Source organism: Hyposmocoma kahamanoa, unplaced genomic scaffold (genome assembly GCF_003589595.1).
Source record: "Hyposmocoma kahamanoa isolate Upper Pololo Valley unplaced genomic scaffold, ASM358959v1 100021, whole genome shotgun sequence".
Classification (NCBI taxonomy): Eukaryota; Metazoa; Arthropoda; class Insecta; order Lepidoptera; family Cosmopterigidae; genus Hyposmocoma; species Hyposmocoma kahamanoa.
The window spans coordinates 14,665,352-14,683,606 of NW_020653200.1; the positions used below are offsets into that span (position 1 = coordinate 14,665,352).

The following is an 18,255-nucleotide window of genomic DNA, read 5'->3' on the forward strand; positions in this document are numbered from 1 at the left end:
AAACCATAATCATCTGGTCCCAATTTCCTTATTTTTATTTTTTGTTCGGCAAAATAACATGTAGGTATGCTGTCTATATACTGTTACCACGCCATTAAAAAAGTAAATAGAACATTGTACAAAGCCACCAACATAAAAATCTTAGCAATTGATTGCTTAGAATGGAAGTTGCCTAACCTTTTAATCAACTTTACCTTAGATCAAACTCACACAATTTTTGTTCGTTTCCACAAAAATGAACTCGTCACTCACATCGATAGTACGAATTGACTGATGAGAGGGCACATTTTACTAAAGAAAATATCTAGATGACGTTACTAGTTTCACGACAATTGAAAAGGATCATCTTACCTCCAAGGATCATCTCGTACACCTTTCCCCTAGTAGTAGGTAAATAACTTTCGACCGTTGTATGGAATGTCCGGGGTGTGACGGATCTTTATTTATTTTTTATAAATAAAACAAAAAATAACTACATCATGATCAATAGTCGACTTATGAAAAGTATCACAACTATAGTGACATACTCCCTGGAGCCGACATTAACTAAGCCCATAATTCTGTAACTGCAATAGGGAAGAAAAGGAAGAAATGCCTTCCTGAATGTGGTAGGTATATAAAAAATGTGATTTGCACGATGATTGTTTGAGATCCACCTGTGTTCCCAACCCCACGAAAAAGAACGCCAAGAAGTGTGAGGATTATCGGATAGTCAGCTTAATGGGCCTAGTGCTTAAATTATCTATCACAAAAAATCTCTCAGTGTGATGAACAAATTGGGGATACTCAATTTGGTTTCGGGCCTACTACGGGCACTAGAGATTCTGTGTTTTGTATACAGATTTTAGTGCCAAAATACATGGAAATGCAGGATGTATTTCTGTGCTTCATCGACTTTGAAAAGAAAAAATGAGAACTGTAGAATAGGCTAATCTCGATTTTAAGCATATTGGTCTCGGCGATGGACAGAAGACCAAGGACATTCAAATAAAGTGGGGAGTTAGGCGGGAATGTATTCATCACAAACTTTATTTAACTTTGCTTACATTAATAGAGGAAACGTTATCTGAATTGGACTGTGCTATAAAAAAAGCAGCTCATCAATAACATCAGATGCGCTGATGACACAGCTCTGTAACGGAACTGGAATTGCAAACTAATGGAGATGCAGTATGCGAATGCAGTCTCAGGACCAGATTAACGATGATTGCGTTAAAAACAAGAGTAATGGTGGTGTCCAATCGGAATAACACAGGTGTTATCATAACAGTGAGTGGTAGAACCTAAAGAGAGTACGCAGGTAAGCACAAGTATTTGGATACTTGGTTGACTGAAGACTGGGACAATCAAAATGAAATAAAAACCCGCACTGAAATAGCATGTACCTACTTTAATTCCATGCGGAAGGTGCTACGTAACCGCAATCTCAGAATATCTTCACGTAGGTACTCCTCTCCTCCGATGCCACGTATGACCTCTTATACGGATGTGAAGCCTGAATTATTCGGACAGATTTTCGTACTTCTCGAAAGACTCCGTACGCATCGTTTTTCCAGTTGTGCTTTGCTTTTGGGCAAATTTTGCACTGAGACGTGACCTATTTGGCTTGTTGCAGCACACACAAGCTGTTGACAATTAGGTTAGTATTGTTTTTATGCTTTTTTTTGTTTTTTTATCATTTGCTAGTTGTTTTCATTTAATTTTGTTTTCTGTTTCTCTTTTATCCATTGACAGTATTATATTTATGTGTGTGTGATGCAAATCAATAAACGTTTTATCTATCTGTCAGATTGGGCTTATAGATGCAAGTTGATCAGTTGTATTGTAGGGTCAAGTGCGAGGAAATTCAGTGACGCATAGGTTAAAACAGAGAACTCATGTTCCCATCAAACGCAGTTAGACCATTAAACGGTTTATTTAGGTCATACCATTTACATAGACATCACAGTTACAGCTTGTCGCAGTTACTTTTCGCAATTAATGCAAAGATTGCTGCAAGAAGGAAAGTAGGTCGCAGAAAGAAAGCGTGGATTGATATAACATTAAAGAATGGACAGGAGGTAGAGTTGATAGCTCAGGCAACTTATTATACCTCGCGGGAGACAGGGGATAGTACGTAGAATTACTAGCCAACCTTCACTAGTTGAAGGAGCACTACACGAAGAAGAAAACAAGATAAAACTCCTATTGACTTTTTTTTTAATTATTATTTTTTTATTAGCTGATCGCAAAAAGTTAATTCTATAAAAACAATTACAATTCGTTACAAAATGATAAATTCCAATTACATATTGTACAAACACATATAAATACACCAAGTAGTTCCAATCACATTGTGTAACATCCTTAATTGCCTATACTTACAACAGTGGGTGACACAAATTTATAGAACGGAACTTCTAAGTTAGTTGGTGCAGGCCCCTTTCGTGCTCTTCCCAAGCTGTCGAATTGGCTACCGTGACACGCGCAGTAGAAACCTCCAAAAAAATCGCCGGCATTCGGTGTAGGCACACACCCCAGATGGGTACATACGGCCATACAAATCAACCATTCTGGATTCACACAACGCTGCTCCTCGGTTTGAGGGTCTTTCAACTCTGATAACGGCGTCGCTCGCTCTTTCTCAATTTCTGCTTTAGTCCTGTGCTTGATGAATAATGGTTTCCCTCTCCATTTCACAGTTTCAGTGGTGCCCTCAAGAATACGATCTATTTTCACTTCCACTATGGCCATAGCTAGCACGTCCTTAGCCGGTGCCATGGCCATGATGTAGTGAGATCCATGAGACTTGAGAGTATACAGTCCTGCCATCCAACCTACAAATCCGAGAAAGTAAACCATTCCTGTTTTTGAGTCTGCCATTCCCCACGTTGTCCTCCTGACATCTACTAGGTGATCTTTCCGATATTTATCAAAAGTCGGGAAATGCATGTCGCGGTGGAACCGAGGGGGTTTGCAACAGAATCGCACTTGAGTCCACACAGTCCACTGTGGCCCCAATACAAACGGAACTTTCATATTGCAGTACACGTTGAAGAGATGTACACTAAGATTATTTTTAGACACCGTTCTCTTTTCTGCTGGATCACCTATTTTCAAATATTTTGAGGTTCTGCTATGACATTTTGAATTCCACACAGATGTTTTATAAAATGGATACAGGCGACTATTACTTAAAATATTCATTATATCTGTACAGGACTTGATAAACTGTACTTAATTTTAACTCACACGGTCATTAAACTGTTTGTAAATGTATTGTGTGTACTTCCAAAATTACATTTCACAAATTACAATTCTGACGCTGAAACCACGCCTCGCATTGACAGTTTTGTCAAGAAATTTAAGTCTTCTTTTTACAAAACAAAGATTTTGATTCTAGAACATTGATATTATAATCATTTATGCTCACTGTTCTAGAATGTATTAAATGAATAAATGGAAAATGAAGAAAAGGGGTTGGCCACAGATCATTTTACTTTCGTGGGATTGGCACTTGATGGACTTAGTTACACTTTCTGGATCCCAGGGAATTAGAAAGTTAACACGAAGGTCGTCATCTGCTTTGGTTAAATTAGTTTAAATTAGAACAGGTATTTTACTTCATCCTTCCTCTTTTTAGTGTCGTTAAGTTTACTTGAACTCTATATTATCCATCACTGCAGCTTGGCACAAGGCCTCTTCCTTCTATTATTTGTATAGTATTCGGTATATGAACCCAAGTCACAACAAAAGAGCTTGGTAATTATGTAAGGTAGATGGAGAGTGAGGTACCTACTACTTGTCAAATTAGACAATGGCTACTAATGGTCATAAGGTCACGATTACTCCCATAGTAGGTAATCTCTTACCTCTCATACATTATGCATACATAACGTAGTACCTAACTTTGTGAACAACAAACGCTTTTAATATTTATTGCCTTGACCAACCAAGAATATTCAATGAAAAGATAGCGAAAGTTAAATATGTTCATTTTCTATGAATCAAATACATGCTTCTCCTTGGTTAAACGTTTGCATCCAATGTTCTTAGGTTCAACTCACACTGGCGCAGAGGCGAAGCGTCGCGACCTTAGAGGATTCCATAGTCTAAGGTCGCGACGCGTCACGATTTTCGCCTATAGCATATTCATCTCTATTCTCCCATTATTAAGGTACAAATTTGTGTTATGCAAATATGGAATCGAGGGTCGACGCCGCTCGACAGGGGCCCAAGTTACGCGCGTCGCCGCACGTTACTTGGGCGCAATGAGGCGTCAGACGCCGACCACATTGTGATCCGGGCGCACTAATGCGAGCGTCGTCGCGCGTCCGCGCGGGTCGCCAGGCGGTATGGTTGAAAAACAGGACGCGACACGACGTTTCGACTCTGCGCCAGTGTGAGTTGAGCCTTAGTCTCTCTTACTTCCTTCATGCAATGTTAGTTGCAGTCGCAATAACAAAAAATAGTTTAAACACCATTGACTTACAAATAAAAACACTATAAATAACATAGATGTACTTGGTATACCTATACTAAATAAGCAAGGGGTAGGTAGTTTGGTATTAACCATTTGTTACATGAGTGTTCTGACTCTCCAAGTGAAAGTGGATCTCTAATTCTTTCACTTTTGTTATTGACGACTTAGCCATTCATTTTTCTATAAGAAAATACTTACGTGCCTACTTATGTAGGTATCAATACGACAAAACAATAAAACAAGTAATACCCATCATTTCTCTCTCGAGAGTGGGTATAATTTTTAAACAAAATAGCTAGAATTTCTGCTCCAGTGGATATGTCCCGGATCAGTTTTGTCCCGGTACACATAAGAAACCTTCACTTTCCCCCAGCGTCATCAACATCTTAATCTTGGAAGAAAAAATTGTATCTATGTCGCTTCGTTCTAAAGGTGTCTACAGACCGAAACCGGCTATCAAATAAATAATACTCGACCAAATCAATTATGAACGTTCATTCGCATCGTGCCTCTTTTAATTTGGTCGAGTATAAATTATGACCGTAATTGAATTTTTATTTGACGGATGTCGGGCGGAGAATGGTAGTAGACCCCCAGATCCCTACGAGCAACTTAACACTGATGTTTTACCCCACCATCTTGATGCTATAAATGACAACCCCCCTTTCCGCATTCAGCAAACCCAATTATTATAGGCCACCAAACGCCATGATTATTTCAATAAAACATCGAACCCGAGACCTGCCCAAAAGGGCTACTTAGTCAGTTTTTTATCTACTTAGAGGGTTTGTTAGTTAAGTTTGAGGTCTTCTTTACTCTTAACATATTGGTACTGATGCTATGGACAAGTTAAAGTAATTTGTAGATAATACTGTTGGATCAGAGACCAGAAATAATATATTAAAATTTTTGATTATTTATAATATTTCGTATAGATTAAGACAAAAATCATGAATAGTTGATGGTCGACAGCAGCATCTAGTCACATTTGGTACAAGTGCCAAGGCCCTATGACGTAACGCGTGAAAGTGAGCTCGCTCCGTGCGTTCACGCAGACGGTGCAGTAAGTGCCAAACGCGCATCGCTGCCGATCGAACCTGCTTGCAAGTGAGTACCTCAAACTTTGTTCTAATATAAACAGCCGCTAAATTTAAGAAATTTGCTCGTTTACATCAACTACAATTATAAAGCAAGAACTTATATAGGTATACACAAGCAAAGATGCAATTATTTAATTATAAACTTTTAGTAACAGTACTTAAATATTATATTAATTTCATTATTTCCTCAAAATTAATTTTGAATAGCAATTTATAAGGCTGACATGTCTTCTTGGTATTTGTAGAAAACAATTTATATGTAGATACATTGCGGGACCGCTGAAAAAAATATATTAATTTAAGTGTAACAATAATATATTATTATTGTATTAGGACACCTGCAGCAAGAATTAATTTTATTAATAAAAAATACAATGCATCTTTATTCCAAATACTGTTGAGTACTTAAATAAATAATCGATTGGGCAGTACCTACCTAGTATTAGGTAGGTACATTTAACTCGTTTACTAATTAACAACAAAAAATAACTAACTAGACCTGTATAACTCCTCTGGGTAGTATTTAAATTAACCTAATGAAAACAGCCACCTAACTAGCCGATCCTCGCCAGTAATGCGAAAAAATTGACTCATTTGCGCATAATCTGTATATGAAATGTTATTAGTGTATCCAGCAAACTAATATATTGAACAGACATCAAAAGTGTCTAGGGATCAAAGGTTTTTTAAATATTTGATTACCCTATTAAAGTGAAATAAAAGTGTCTGTATAAAATTAAATTACTTATTTAGTTATTTATTTTTAATTTATGAAATTAACCAAGTGTTAAAAATTGTTAAGAAACCCGATTTTCACCAATTAGCAAAAAGATGCTTGATCCCTAGGGATCATGATACATACACATCAAAAGTAACTAGACACTATAGATGTGTAGGTACCTATGTATGTAACACATACATACCCATACGTTACACTAATCAGCCAAAGGCTTAATGCGGATCAGGAAGTTGAAAGCTTATGAAATGCAACCACACGATATCCAAAACGTAAACTCAACATATTGTTAAAACCTCACCAATAGATATAATTAAACATGCAAAATACGAAAATTGAAAAACTAGGTACGATAACGGTCGATCAAATTCTTCACGCAAAATATCTCAAAGTTACAATTGGATACTCTTCCATATATGCTCTACTTAAACTCTTTATATTACTTTTAAGGAAAAGGTCATTTATAAGTTGAAATAAATACAGAGTCTTTCAGTGACAGGACAAATAAAAAATCGACTATTCCATGCAAAATGTTCACAGGTAACTTTACTCGACCAAAATATTAGACAAGGCTTTGCTGTCTTTCTTCGCGAATTGTAGAGTTCATCCATAATAAGTTCTGTAGGATTTCACACAAACAAACAACAATCACCTCTTAAATTGTTCCTTAACAAATATTTTGCACATTAAATTGTAAGTATAACAACCATGTAAATAAAAATAAACCAAAGTACATAAAACTAAACGAACTGTAGTACACTGAAATATTTATTTATACGCATGGTAACTTACAATTTATACTATGTGGTGATCACGATGCTATGCATATTAATAATTAAATTTTATAGCGCAAAATAACCAGCCTGTCTATTAGCACAGCGCTTCCCAAACTGAGGGCACCGGCTTACTCATAGACTTACCTCTGCACTATATAAATAAAAAATGCGATCGTGCTTTTGTCACATTGCTGGTTCTTCGAGAGTTATGTAGGTGAAGGAGGCTAGATATCGACTCCCTGCTGGTTCAATTTTCTTTGCTATCTATATATGAAGCGCTATAAACACACACCATATAATATGCCCATAAGTCCATGTGAATCATCAAGCCAATTATAATTACTGCTTGGACAATGTGGGAGGACTGTTTAATCACATCGCAAGCAAACTCCGTGAAAAAGCAGGTCATTGGCCCCATTAGAACAGTAATTATATCAACTGTTACCATTGACAATAATAAATATGCACTCATCTCAAGAGCACTCGATTTATTTGTAAACATGGCTATTAAGAGATATCCATTCGCAACCAGAAGCATTATGGAATTTATCAATAATATCGCCGTAATAGCTACCTTTACATTACCGTGAACTTTATAATTCTGCAAATGAATTAGTATTGCTTCAATCGCATAATACAATATAACCGATATAATCGTCATGACTGCAATTGCCAACCCGATGAAAGCTATTATAAAACAGCCTTGCTTTAGTTCTAATACAAGCATCACGTTTTTCACTCTCGGGGGATCCATTTTGTAGGCATAGGAATTAAATTAATAAATTTCACGGAAATAGCAATGTTTATAACTTTTTCGTTAATTTATTTACTTAGAATTTTTGATTACCGTAAGTTTTCTATTTATTTGCTTAAAGACTTTTTATCCTTTTTATTTGTACTTGTTAAAATTTGGTATGTAGATCAACATTGATTATGTGGAGATCTTAGAGGATGGAAAAAAATGAAGTAACTGTGGGTTACTGCATCTCTGGTTGAACCATAGATAAACTTAAACAATAATGAGAGGTTTAGTCATGATAAGAAATACTATGGTAAAAACTTTTTGCAGTGATTTTACCTCTTTATATTTATCTACCTGTCATATGAGACATAGCAAACTTTATACTTTCCAGTCCTATACAATTTCTAAGATCATCAACCCTTCATGGCAAGAAATGAACTATTTATGAAAAGGCGCTTGTCGCTTGTTCGTAAATAAAAAACAAAATAAGACCTGGTGTCAAACCCTTGCCTACCCAAATAAATTAATTTATAATAAATTATAGAAATAAATTAATAATTAATATATTTGGGTACAAAATAGAGGAATTCACAACATAAATTATACTGTCATGCCAAATATACTTCATATATAAATCACCAATGATATTATACTTGTTATTTATGCTCACTGTAAATCACTGTTACTTAAGGTGGTTGGCAATCTTTTCTTTCTTGATTCGACGATTTAGGGACGTATTCCAGAACTCTACTCAATACTCAAGTCAGGACTTGAGTATTGCAGTGAGCACTGAAAATCATACTCAAGTCCTTGCCATTAGGGTCGTATTTCCAGTGCTTGAAATCAAAGTCTGCTCAAATCCTGACTTGAGCATTGAGTAGAGTTCTGGAATACGACCCTAAGTAAGTTATATACGATAACCACGAAAAACCAAGAACAAGCAATAAACTTGTGAGTACGGGCAGTAGCATAACAAGCTAAACATTGACGAATCGTATACCGTTGCTCTGGAGGCAATATATGAAAAGTGTAAATAGCTGTTGATTGTATATACCTAGTCTTTGGATGGGGTGAATAAAAGAAACACAAATGTTCTATTTGTCTAGAAGAACCGTGATGTGTATTTCGCAGAGTAAGTATTTTATTTTAAAAGGAGTACTATACTAATGTCTAGGTATTTATAGTTCGACATTACAGGCTTACCAGTGGTCGAATGAATGGTCTATGGTGATTCATTGAGAATTTAAAATATGATTTTGAAATTTACCATGAGCTTTTCGGTGAAGGAAAACTTCGTGATGAAACCTGCACGTCGAAGCAGGTTCACAACCCTCAGTAAATGTGTTAAGTCCCCAACTCGCATGACTAGCGACTGTGGCCTAAACACTCACCTTAGAGGAGACACGCGATGTATGAATAGATTGATGACGATACGTAGTTCGTTCGATTTTGTTGCAGAATGTTTTACAAAAGGCTTATTTTCGCAATGGCGGCCGCCTGCATGGCAGCGCCCGTGGATGAGCCAGTAAGGGTGGATCTGCCAGTCTACGACTCACCACAAGCGGCTTCGGGCGTGAAGTTAGCCGAACCTTTGCACCCAGAAAACCGAGGTGGTGAAAAAAGTAACGGACCATTAACCGGACACTTCATTTCTCAAAAACTCCATGCCGTCTCCGGTGCTCTAGGTAGCAAGTTCAACGCTGGACAACTGGTATGTATTCTATTCTTGTGGGTTCTGTGTTACCATAATAATAATAATGAAGTAGTTATTTATTAAGCTTGCTATTATTCAATTTAAAGGTCATTATAAAACACTTGTTGCACAAACTATCGCATTAGGTAAAACCTGTAATGATAGTAAGTTGGAAATAATTAAATTCAAAGTCTGCATCTGTTTATCGTGAAAAGTGTATAAAATCAGTCAACATACCTTATAGTCATTAAATGTGATGTACACCTGTAATATTGGTTTGTGTGTCAGAATTGTGTTCATGATTAATTAAGTTTATACCTTAGACTATAATCCATCCTCTAAGGTTTATACATACAGATTTAATACACATGCCACACATGCTGTTGGTGTTTCTATTATGAATGTTACAATATTAGTTATAGTCTAGGAATCGGAGCCAATAAAGTACTAAAATATATTGTTTTTGGGTGGCCAGAACGGAGGCAAAAGTCGAGGCTAATTTGTCCTATAATATAATATAGAAATTAAGTAAAATGTACATTTATTATAAGTGTTATTAACATAACTAAATGTATTTATATCAAACACATTTAAGGAGTATTCATTGGTCTAGTGAAGAACATTACAATGAATACATATCATAAACATACGGATACCATAATTTGGACCGTACCTTACGACAGGTATTATATAACGTAAAAATGTTTCACGTTCTACTATATTTATTATTTAACTAAATATTTTAGGGGCACGATGAAATTGTGGGTGGGATTTTCGCCGCGCCAGTGACAACAAGAGAAGGAGCACTACTCGAAACAGAAGGATGGGGCAGTAAGACACTCTCCGCTAAAGAAAACTTGCACAGTATTGTTGCTGGTATTTTTCAGGTATACTTATAAATGATAAGCTTAACCTGAATGAAATACATAAAATGTTCCTAAAAATGAAAGTAAATCAATTTCGCTACACCGCGAACCCAACAACAACAGAAGTAAACTAATTTGCTATACTGCGAACCCTTTCATTAACATGGACTTCCGAAAAGTAACAAAATTAAAGCGTGTGATCTAAGTGAAGACAAAAAACCGATAACAAGGTTTCATAGTTTAAGATATGGAAAGGAAAATACTTATGTTTAACGCGGTATTGAAGGATTATTGAAATGAAACTCATATCCACATTTTGCATATTTCTTATAAATAAGGATCGCTCTGTTTGAACATAAATACCTCTGAAGAGAATAAATTGGAAATTGAATATGGGTTTCAAAACAAACATTTGAAAAAAATTCAACCAACTTCAAAAACCACAAAAGTCATCACACTAAAAAGCACAGAGTCCAAAAATAAGGAATTAGATATTGTAAATATTTAAGTATCAATATTTTTTTAATGGTAAAGTTAAATTTCAAACCGATCAGTAGGGAGCACATCCCAATAATCATATTTTATTAAACTTATCGATAATAGGTTTGGACAAGAATTGTCACGTTGTAATTGTATAAAAAACCATAAATGTGGATAGATTGATTAATAAATTGCTATAATACTGTGTACAAAACGAAATGAGACAAAAATAAACAAAAAGAATTACATTCATTGTTGTCATTTGGATTTAATATCTATTTTGTTATTTTTCGCTTTTTAGTATAATATTGTGTGCTTTGTGTATTTGTGATTTTCGAAGTTGGTAGATTTTTTAACATTATTTATTTTAACCATTTTTAGTAAATATAGGCAGGTAAGTGGTGTACTGTTAGTTAAGTCCATACTAAATATTAGACTAATGCACTTTGTGATTTAGAACCAAATAAATTAATTATCCGACCACAAGATGAAAAGGCGTTACGAGAAATAGAAAGATTAAGACGATCGTCTTAATCGCCGATCATATGACGAAAAGGCATTACGAGAATTGTCAAAATTTTTCTATTCGGGTGTATGAGTCTGAGAGTAATCACTGCATGCTGCTGAACTGACGATAAGGCAAAGTCAAATATTTTTATTCAAATAGGCCCAATACTAGTTTTTTCAACAATTACAAGCACTTACCATCATCAAAATGATATTCAAATTTGCCATTTACGAGGTTCAATACTATTGTGAAACAAAAACTTTATACTATAGGTTCTGCGTACAACTTCTGCGTACTTGGATGACAAAAATCCGTGACAGTGACCCGTTTAGCTCTTTCAGGTATTCTCGATCTAAGATGTGTAAATTAAATATTGTAATGATAAATGTATTCAAATGTATATTTAAAAAAGAGCAACCCCTAGAGTTTCTTGCCATTCTTCTCAGGGAAATCTGCCTTACGAATGAGAGTTTAATCAGAATGACGATTACAAGTGCAATTTGCTTACCTATGAAGTAAAGATTCTTTGACTTTGACAAGTGTGGGGTCTACTCGTTATATCGTTACGATAAATGGAAAGATGAAGACGTCCACGCCTATCCCAGAACTTTTGATTTGTAACAGTTCAACAAACACACTGTACATGTCTATAAAATTTGAGGATTTCCCTCGATTTCTGTGGGATCTCCTCATCAGATTGGTGACAATGGGAGAGTAAATTGAGAGTGCACTTTTCAAACAAAAAGAATTTTCAAAATCGGACCGCAATTGATGGAGAAATCGGACAACATATCTGGTCCGTCCCAAAAGTATCGAACATTTTTCAGGAAAAATACTTTTATTGAACTTATCGGTACCATACATTAGTACTCTTCAAAATAACACCCTTCAGCATCGATGCACTTTTGTAGGCGAGTTTTCCATGCCCGGAAGGCCCCCTGGAAGACGTCAACGGGTAGGTCCTTCAGCGCCCTCGTCGTAGCTTCTTGGATGTCCTTAATTGTGCCCCAATGCTTGCCTTTGAGCTTCGACTTGATGCTGGGAAACAAGAAGAAGTCTGCCGGGGCGACGTCAGGACTGTAGGGAGGCTGCGGGACCAGCGGGCTTCGTCGGTCACCTCTTCCCTTCCGTCACGGAACATCTTGTGCCACTTCCTGACCGAGGATTCGGACAAAGCTTTGTCCTTGAAGGCCTGTTTAATCATCTCGTTGGTTTCCACAGTATTTTTGCCGAGTAGAACACAAAATTTCACTGCGTACCTCTGTTCTAACGGATCCGTCATCGCGCTACTTTTAAAAACTTCGACGAGGTGTCGTTTAGAGCTCTACGCGAACGCACGTCCTGCCGCTCCAGGTGCTCGGAGCCAACTGGGACCGGTCGCGCTGTATCGGCTAGATCCCCCCACCACTTTCTGTTGCCAAGCGGAGCGCTTCCCGCCGTTCGGCAAAACTCCCAAAAAAAATGTTCGATACTTTTGGGACGGACCCTGTATCTGTACATACAACCGAACGTATAACTTCCTCCTTTTTTGAAGTCGGTTCATGAAAAGAATTTTACAGAATCAGGGTACCAGTCAGCAAAATGAACAACGTACCTACTAAAACACCTGTTTACAGTATTGTAACAAAAAGTTTCTACCAATCTTCAACTGTTTACACGATAAGAAAACAACTAGTCAATATAAATTTTATATTATGAATCAAAGTTGTAGGTCGTATTATTTTTATTTTAAGATCATCAGATCATTTATCAACTTAAAATAATCAACATAAAATATACCATCTACGTCCTCAAAGGAGAAAATGTTTAGGCTAACCTAACCTAACCCACCACTCTGGCCACCAATACGGTTTAGGTTGGGCAAGATGTATTTCTGCTTGAAATTAACAGCGCTGAATTTAAATAGGTACTTGAAGGCCTTGTAATGCGCGTACAATCGAGATTGCATGCAGAGGAAAAAATAATTGCAATTTAAATATATGTCTATAGGTATGAATATATAGACAGACCAACTGTTAATTAATGCTGGAGGTGCATCGAATTTTATATCAGTCTGATACTGATGCTTATATGATGATACTCGCTTAACAAATTATGTAGGCAACATAGATATATAATATGTTTTCTATAATATCTGGGTATATTTATAGTCAACTGTATTTTTTGAATAGGTACCTGTTGCAATCTCTTAACAAGGAAAACCAGACCCTAAGGTCCCCAGACCTTTGAACATATCGAATACGAATAATACGAATTTGAGCACATTAGGTATATACATATCTGATTCTTCGTATGAGCACGAATGAACGGTGCGCGAGCATAAATGTTGCACTCGAACCCAGACACATACGGCACAGATAAGAGACTATGTCATTTTTTTATGATGCAATCTATTTATTCGCTGCTAACATAAAAATTGTTGTGGCCATTTTGATGATTTGATATTTTCAGCCGAAACCAATCGTAGACACGATACGAGAGGAAGACAAATACGGCAACACGGGTGATAAATTTTATGCAGCTGGCCGTGCCATCGTCGGCGGCGCTTCTGGTGTCTCCAACCTAGTCAACTCGGTCCTCGAGGTAAGTCATTACTCTGGTCCCTCATAAAAATAAATTTACTCATTATAATAGCAACAATCACAATGAAATAACATTCGTTGAAACCGATACAGTCGCTAAGCGAAAAAGTTAACGCTTAGGAAATGGCCATTAAAGTTTATGAAATTAAGTTAAATTTGAAAAAGCAAAAGTTTCCTTTAGTGAGTTTCCTATTTCAAGTATTACCTTTAATCGTATTTTACAAAGATTAAAATTTATCAGTAAATCTCGTGGAACGCAGCAGGTAGACTAATACTTTTTAATACTCTACTTCATACCTATTTTGTGTGTATTCCGTTTTCGAAAAAAAGGAAGCTATAATAGGTGTAATTAGTCCATTCTTTCTGGTCATTGATAACATTTTAACTACAGTGCATTTCTCTCGGAAATCTGATATGAACGTAATAACTTTTTGATATAGACACCTAAAAAGCACCTCTACGGTATTCACAACGTGACACCTGTGTCAGCAACATGAGACACTGTAACTATAGTATCGCATATTAATTGTATGAAATAATTTACAGCATCACACACAAGTGTCAAATTTAATGTCAGTTGATGCTGTGAGCTAATCCACAGCTATACCAATACCAATGCTATTTTATTTTAATTGGAAGTTGTAGTCTAGTGAATGGAAAGAATAAAGGAAGTTGTAGTATGCGTGTCACTTCCGTACAAGAACCACGAAAGTCAGTTGTCAGTCATTTTGTCACTGTATTGACTCATCATTCGCCATCCTTCAAAACCGCCATTAGCAGGGTCAAGTAATTTCTCAACCTCTATGGCTTAAGTACAATTACCAACACAAGTTGTAAGGTATTTTCATAATAGCAGTCTATCGTACCTTAACAATAACGTAAAGATAATTTTTTTTTTAAATAAAAAGGTTAAGGTATTTTAGTCTTTTAGAAGTTCACCTTGACGAAAATCTGAGTATTTTAAGTAATAATTTTCTTGTGTTTGTATAGACAGGAGTCTTTTTTTCCCACAAAATCGAATCAATAAATATAAATAACACGAGTTGTTGTGACGTGGAAATCAATACATTTGTTCTCTACTTTGACTATATTTTTCTATCCTCTAATGTTCTGTAAGTCGTTTTGACAAAGAACACAAAAACTTAAATGAAATCAAAACAATCACAGACAACCTACATAGGTGTGTCAACAAAAAGGTTTTCCAACAGTGTACTTAGGTCAATTTCAAAATAGAAATGTATACTCATTGACCTAACAGTATACTTAAATAAATTCAGTAAGAAAGTAGCGTGCTTTTGTCGTGTCAGTAAAACGTACGTGGCATCTAACTTTCTTATTTGATTTTGAAATAATCATAGAATGATGGTATTTTGAGGAACTTCTAGCCTTGTACTTCTAGTATTGTACTAAAACTTGTAGAACCAAGAAAACAGACTATTAACTATTTATTAAAAGTTGTTAAGTGTTTGGCAGCTGGTGAAGAACGATTGCTTCTCGATTGAGAGGTCGACAGTTTGAAAGAAACTATATTTATAGTTACTATGAACTGAATTTTAAATATCAGTTTTATTTAAATGTAGTATATTATGCTAACGTAATATAAAATGTATTTTTAATAAACACATATATCATTACAATAATAAGAAATATAATAAATCTTATAACAAAAATAAAAATGTGTGTACAACATTCAAATTCATAGAGTGCTATGCCTCAATTTCATTTATTTTTTAAGTTACATCATTGACTTTTATTATGTTAAATCACACGATGCCAAAATTGCGACAGTTTTGTAGGGAAGCGGCGATTGGTCGCTGCGAATTGTGTTTGGGATGAAAGTCGGGTGAATGATCGCTATTGCCATGCTATTTGGCACAAACTATAGCAGTGAAGGAAAACCTGATTTCGAATGTTCATAAGCCTAGAAAAACACGTGAAGTCTCCTTTTAAAAGTATCCTTGGAGGAGAGTCGCGTCCAATAGGGCTAGCACAATAGGACGTGACTTACGCAAGAGGGACATAGTAGCGCGTGATATTGCTATTATCGATGGGACTATAGCAGTATCTCGCGTTTTATGTCGCTATCGCACAAGTGGCGTCCTATCGTGCTAGCCTTTCAGCAGTGAGACGAGTAACGGGTTGTTGATAATGATAAATGTTTTCAGGTTCCCGGTACCATCTTTAAGAAGATAACGCGGATAGCCACGGAGAAGTTAAATAACTTAGGAGGAAAGCTCATAGGTTTAAATTAAGGTGCACCTTCTGAGAGTATTTAGGTGAACGTAAAGAAGTATTAGTATAGTCTACCGTACCATTATAGTCAGTAGCGTAACGAGGGTAACCCTAAGGTCCTTCAGCTCTGGGGACAATGGATTTAAAATTTAATAAATGGGTGTGTAATGAAAGATATAACAACAAAATAATCTATTTTCACTTGGTGTAACAATATTTGATATAATTTATAAGGATATTATCATTTATTGAATATATGTATAATGAACAAGAGGTATAACAACAAAAGGCATAATTTCAATGTGCCTAATTAATAAATCTTCAGTATATTTATTTGGGGCTTCGGCGGGCACTGCCGTGGCAGACTCGCGCTTCTTTATGGTCGCAGTTTTAACCTAACCAAGGGGAAGTAACGGTTCTATAACATTATTTTTATGTGTTTTCGAACCTAATACTCCTTGCTGCGCTCGTCATTGCTCCTATTGCGTGTATCGCCTCTCACTTGAGACTGGTATAGTTCACAGGTCGTGGAAGATTACAAACGTGCAACCTGTGCCAAAAAAATTAAAGCAGAGCTGACCCCGTCAACTATCCCACTCACTTTCATACTCTGCAAGACTATGGAACGTGTACTCAACAACCGTTCTCTGTCGTACCTTGAAGACAACGACCTCCTCAGTGATCTCCGATTTCTTGAGCGAACGTTCCATTCGAGTGGTCTTAGAACATAGATTGCTCAGTCCGGAGTTCCTCAAGATTCCGTACTGTCTGCAACTCTCTTTCTGCTGCATATCATTGATATGACAATACCGTACCAATACAGGTACCTTTGCGTGTGCTGATGACAACACAGTTGTAGAGAGGCACTTAACATAACCAATGCAAGGGTCAGTGGAGAGGAAATCCAGTCTTGTCGAGATCATATGGTTAGCCGTTTAGATTTCACACTCGAGGCAATCTCCGATCGTGGCGATGCCAATCTTTGTTAAATTTAACGCTACGAAAACACAGGCGTGTCTATTCTCCACAAAACGGAGTCCTTTTGAGGACTTCGACTTTTCGTGATATATCCATATCTATAGCCGACTGTCTCCAGCTACTTGGAATGGACCTGTCGTACAATCCATGGCCAAAAAATGCAGCAAGGAAGCTTGGCGTCCTTTCCAGAGTGAGGAGTTACTTTACACCGTTACACACAGTTGCTTCAACTGTATCTAGCACATGTGCGGTCGTGTATGGAGTACTGCTGCCACCTTTCCGATGACTCTGCTACATATCAACTGGCCACTTGGATTCAATCATAGATTTAGCATATAGGTTTCAATTGACAAGCGTGTCGAGAGGCTTATAGGCACTTGCCAGCTTATCGGTATTTTACAGGATATATCACGGAGAGTGTGCGATGGAATTACACGATTTAATTCCTCCTTCCCCTTTCCATCATCGGTGGACTAGACCTGGGCTTGGGTTCCACCCCTATGTTGTGGATATCCGAAAAATTCACACGAAGCATTACATTGCTACATTTTTATGGCGAACGGCTATAGAGTGGAATTCCTTGCCTGCAGGGAACTTGAACCTTTTCAAGGCGAGAGTGAATATGCATTATTTAGGTGTGCGTGCTCCATCGTCACTTTCCATCAGGTGAGATGGAGGTCAAATGCGCACTTTCATTTGCATAAAAAATACTGGGATTATATTTCTGCTGTCCGCTAAGTAAAACGCGGCTAAGTGACGTAATATTTTTTTGAGACATCATAAAAAACCATAACTCAGTTTTAGTATATTTACGGTCGTATTCCAGAACGCTACTCAATGCTCAAGTTAGGATTTGAGCTGACTTGAGTATGATTTCCAGCACTGGAAATACGACCCTAATGGCAAGGACTTGAGTACGATTTTCAGTGCTCACTGCAATACTCAAGTCCTGACTTGAGTATTGAGTAGAGTTCTAGAATACGACCCTTAAATTGTTTAATCATATTTCAACTATGCATCGTTAGGGTAAGTTCCGATTATCCGAACACATTAACTAATTATAACTGTTTTTAAAAGAGAATTTTGTGCTCTATCTTATG

General features: G+C 36.6%; 2 protein-coding genes across 2 annotated transcripts; one reads left to right on the top strand and one right to left on the bottom strand.

The window, feature by feature from the left end:
- Positions 1-2,226: 2,226 nt before the first annotated feature.
- Positions 2,227-3,321, bottom strand: LOC113228294 (cytochrome b-c1 complex subunit Rieske, mitochondrial-like). The gene has a single exon (XM_026461561.1). It carries the CDS (start codon positions 3,184-3,186, stop codon positions 2,347-2,349), a length of 840 nt encoding a protein of 279 aa, XP_026317346.1. The 5' UTR covers positions 3,187-3,321; the 3' UTR covers positions 2,227-2,346.
- A 2,213-nt stretch (positions 3,322-5,534) lies between these two features.
- On the top strand, positions 5,535-17,983 carry LOC113225504. The gene is made up of 5 exons (XM_026457854.1): positions 5,535-5,569; positions 9,275-9,527; positions 10,256-10,396; positions 13,815-13,946; positions 16,111-17,983. Exons 2-5 carry the CDS (start codon positions 9,276-9,278, stop codon positions 16,195-16,197), a joined length of 612 nt encoding a protein of 203 aa, XP_026313639.1. The 5' UTR covers positions 5,535-5,569; position 9,275; the 3' UTR covers positions 16,198-17,983.
- The last annotated feature ends 272 nt before the right edge of the window (positions 17,984-18,255 follow it).

What these genes read in the sequence shown, in the direction of transcription:
- LOC113228294 (XM_026461561.1), bottom strand. Translation starts at nt 3,186, where the DNA reads ATGAATATTTTAAGTAATAGTCGCCTGTATCCATTTTATAAAACATCT.
- LOC113225504 (XM_026457854.1), top strand. Translation starts at nt 9,276, where the DNA reads ATGTTTTACAAAAGGCTTATTTTCGCAATGGCGGCCGCCTGCATGGCA. An exon ending in AGTTCAACGCTGGACAACTG is followed by an intron (nt 9,528 to 10,255) that starts GTATGTATTCTA and finishes TAAATATTTTAG; the next exon opens with GGGCACGATGAAATTGTGGG. An exon ending in TTGTTGCTGGTATTTTTCAG is followed by an intron (nt 10,397 to 13,814) that starts GTATACTTATAA and finishes TGATATTTTCAG; the next exon opens with CCGAAACCAATCGTAGACAC.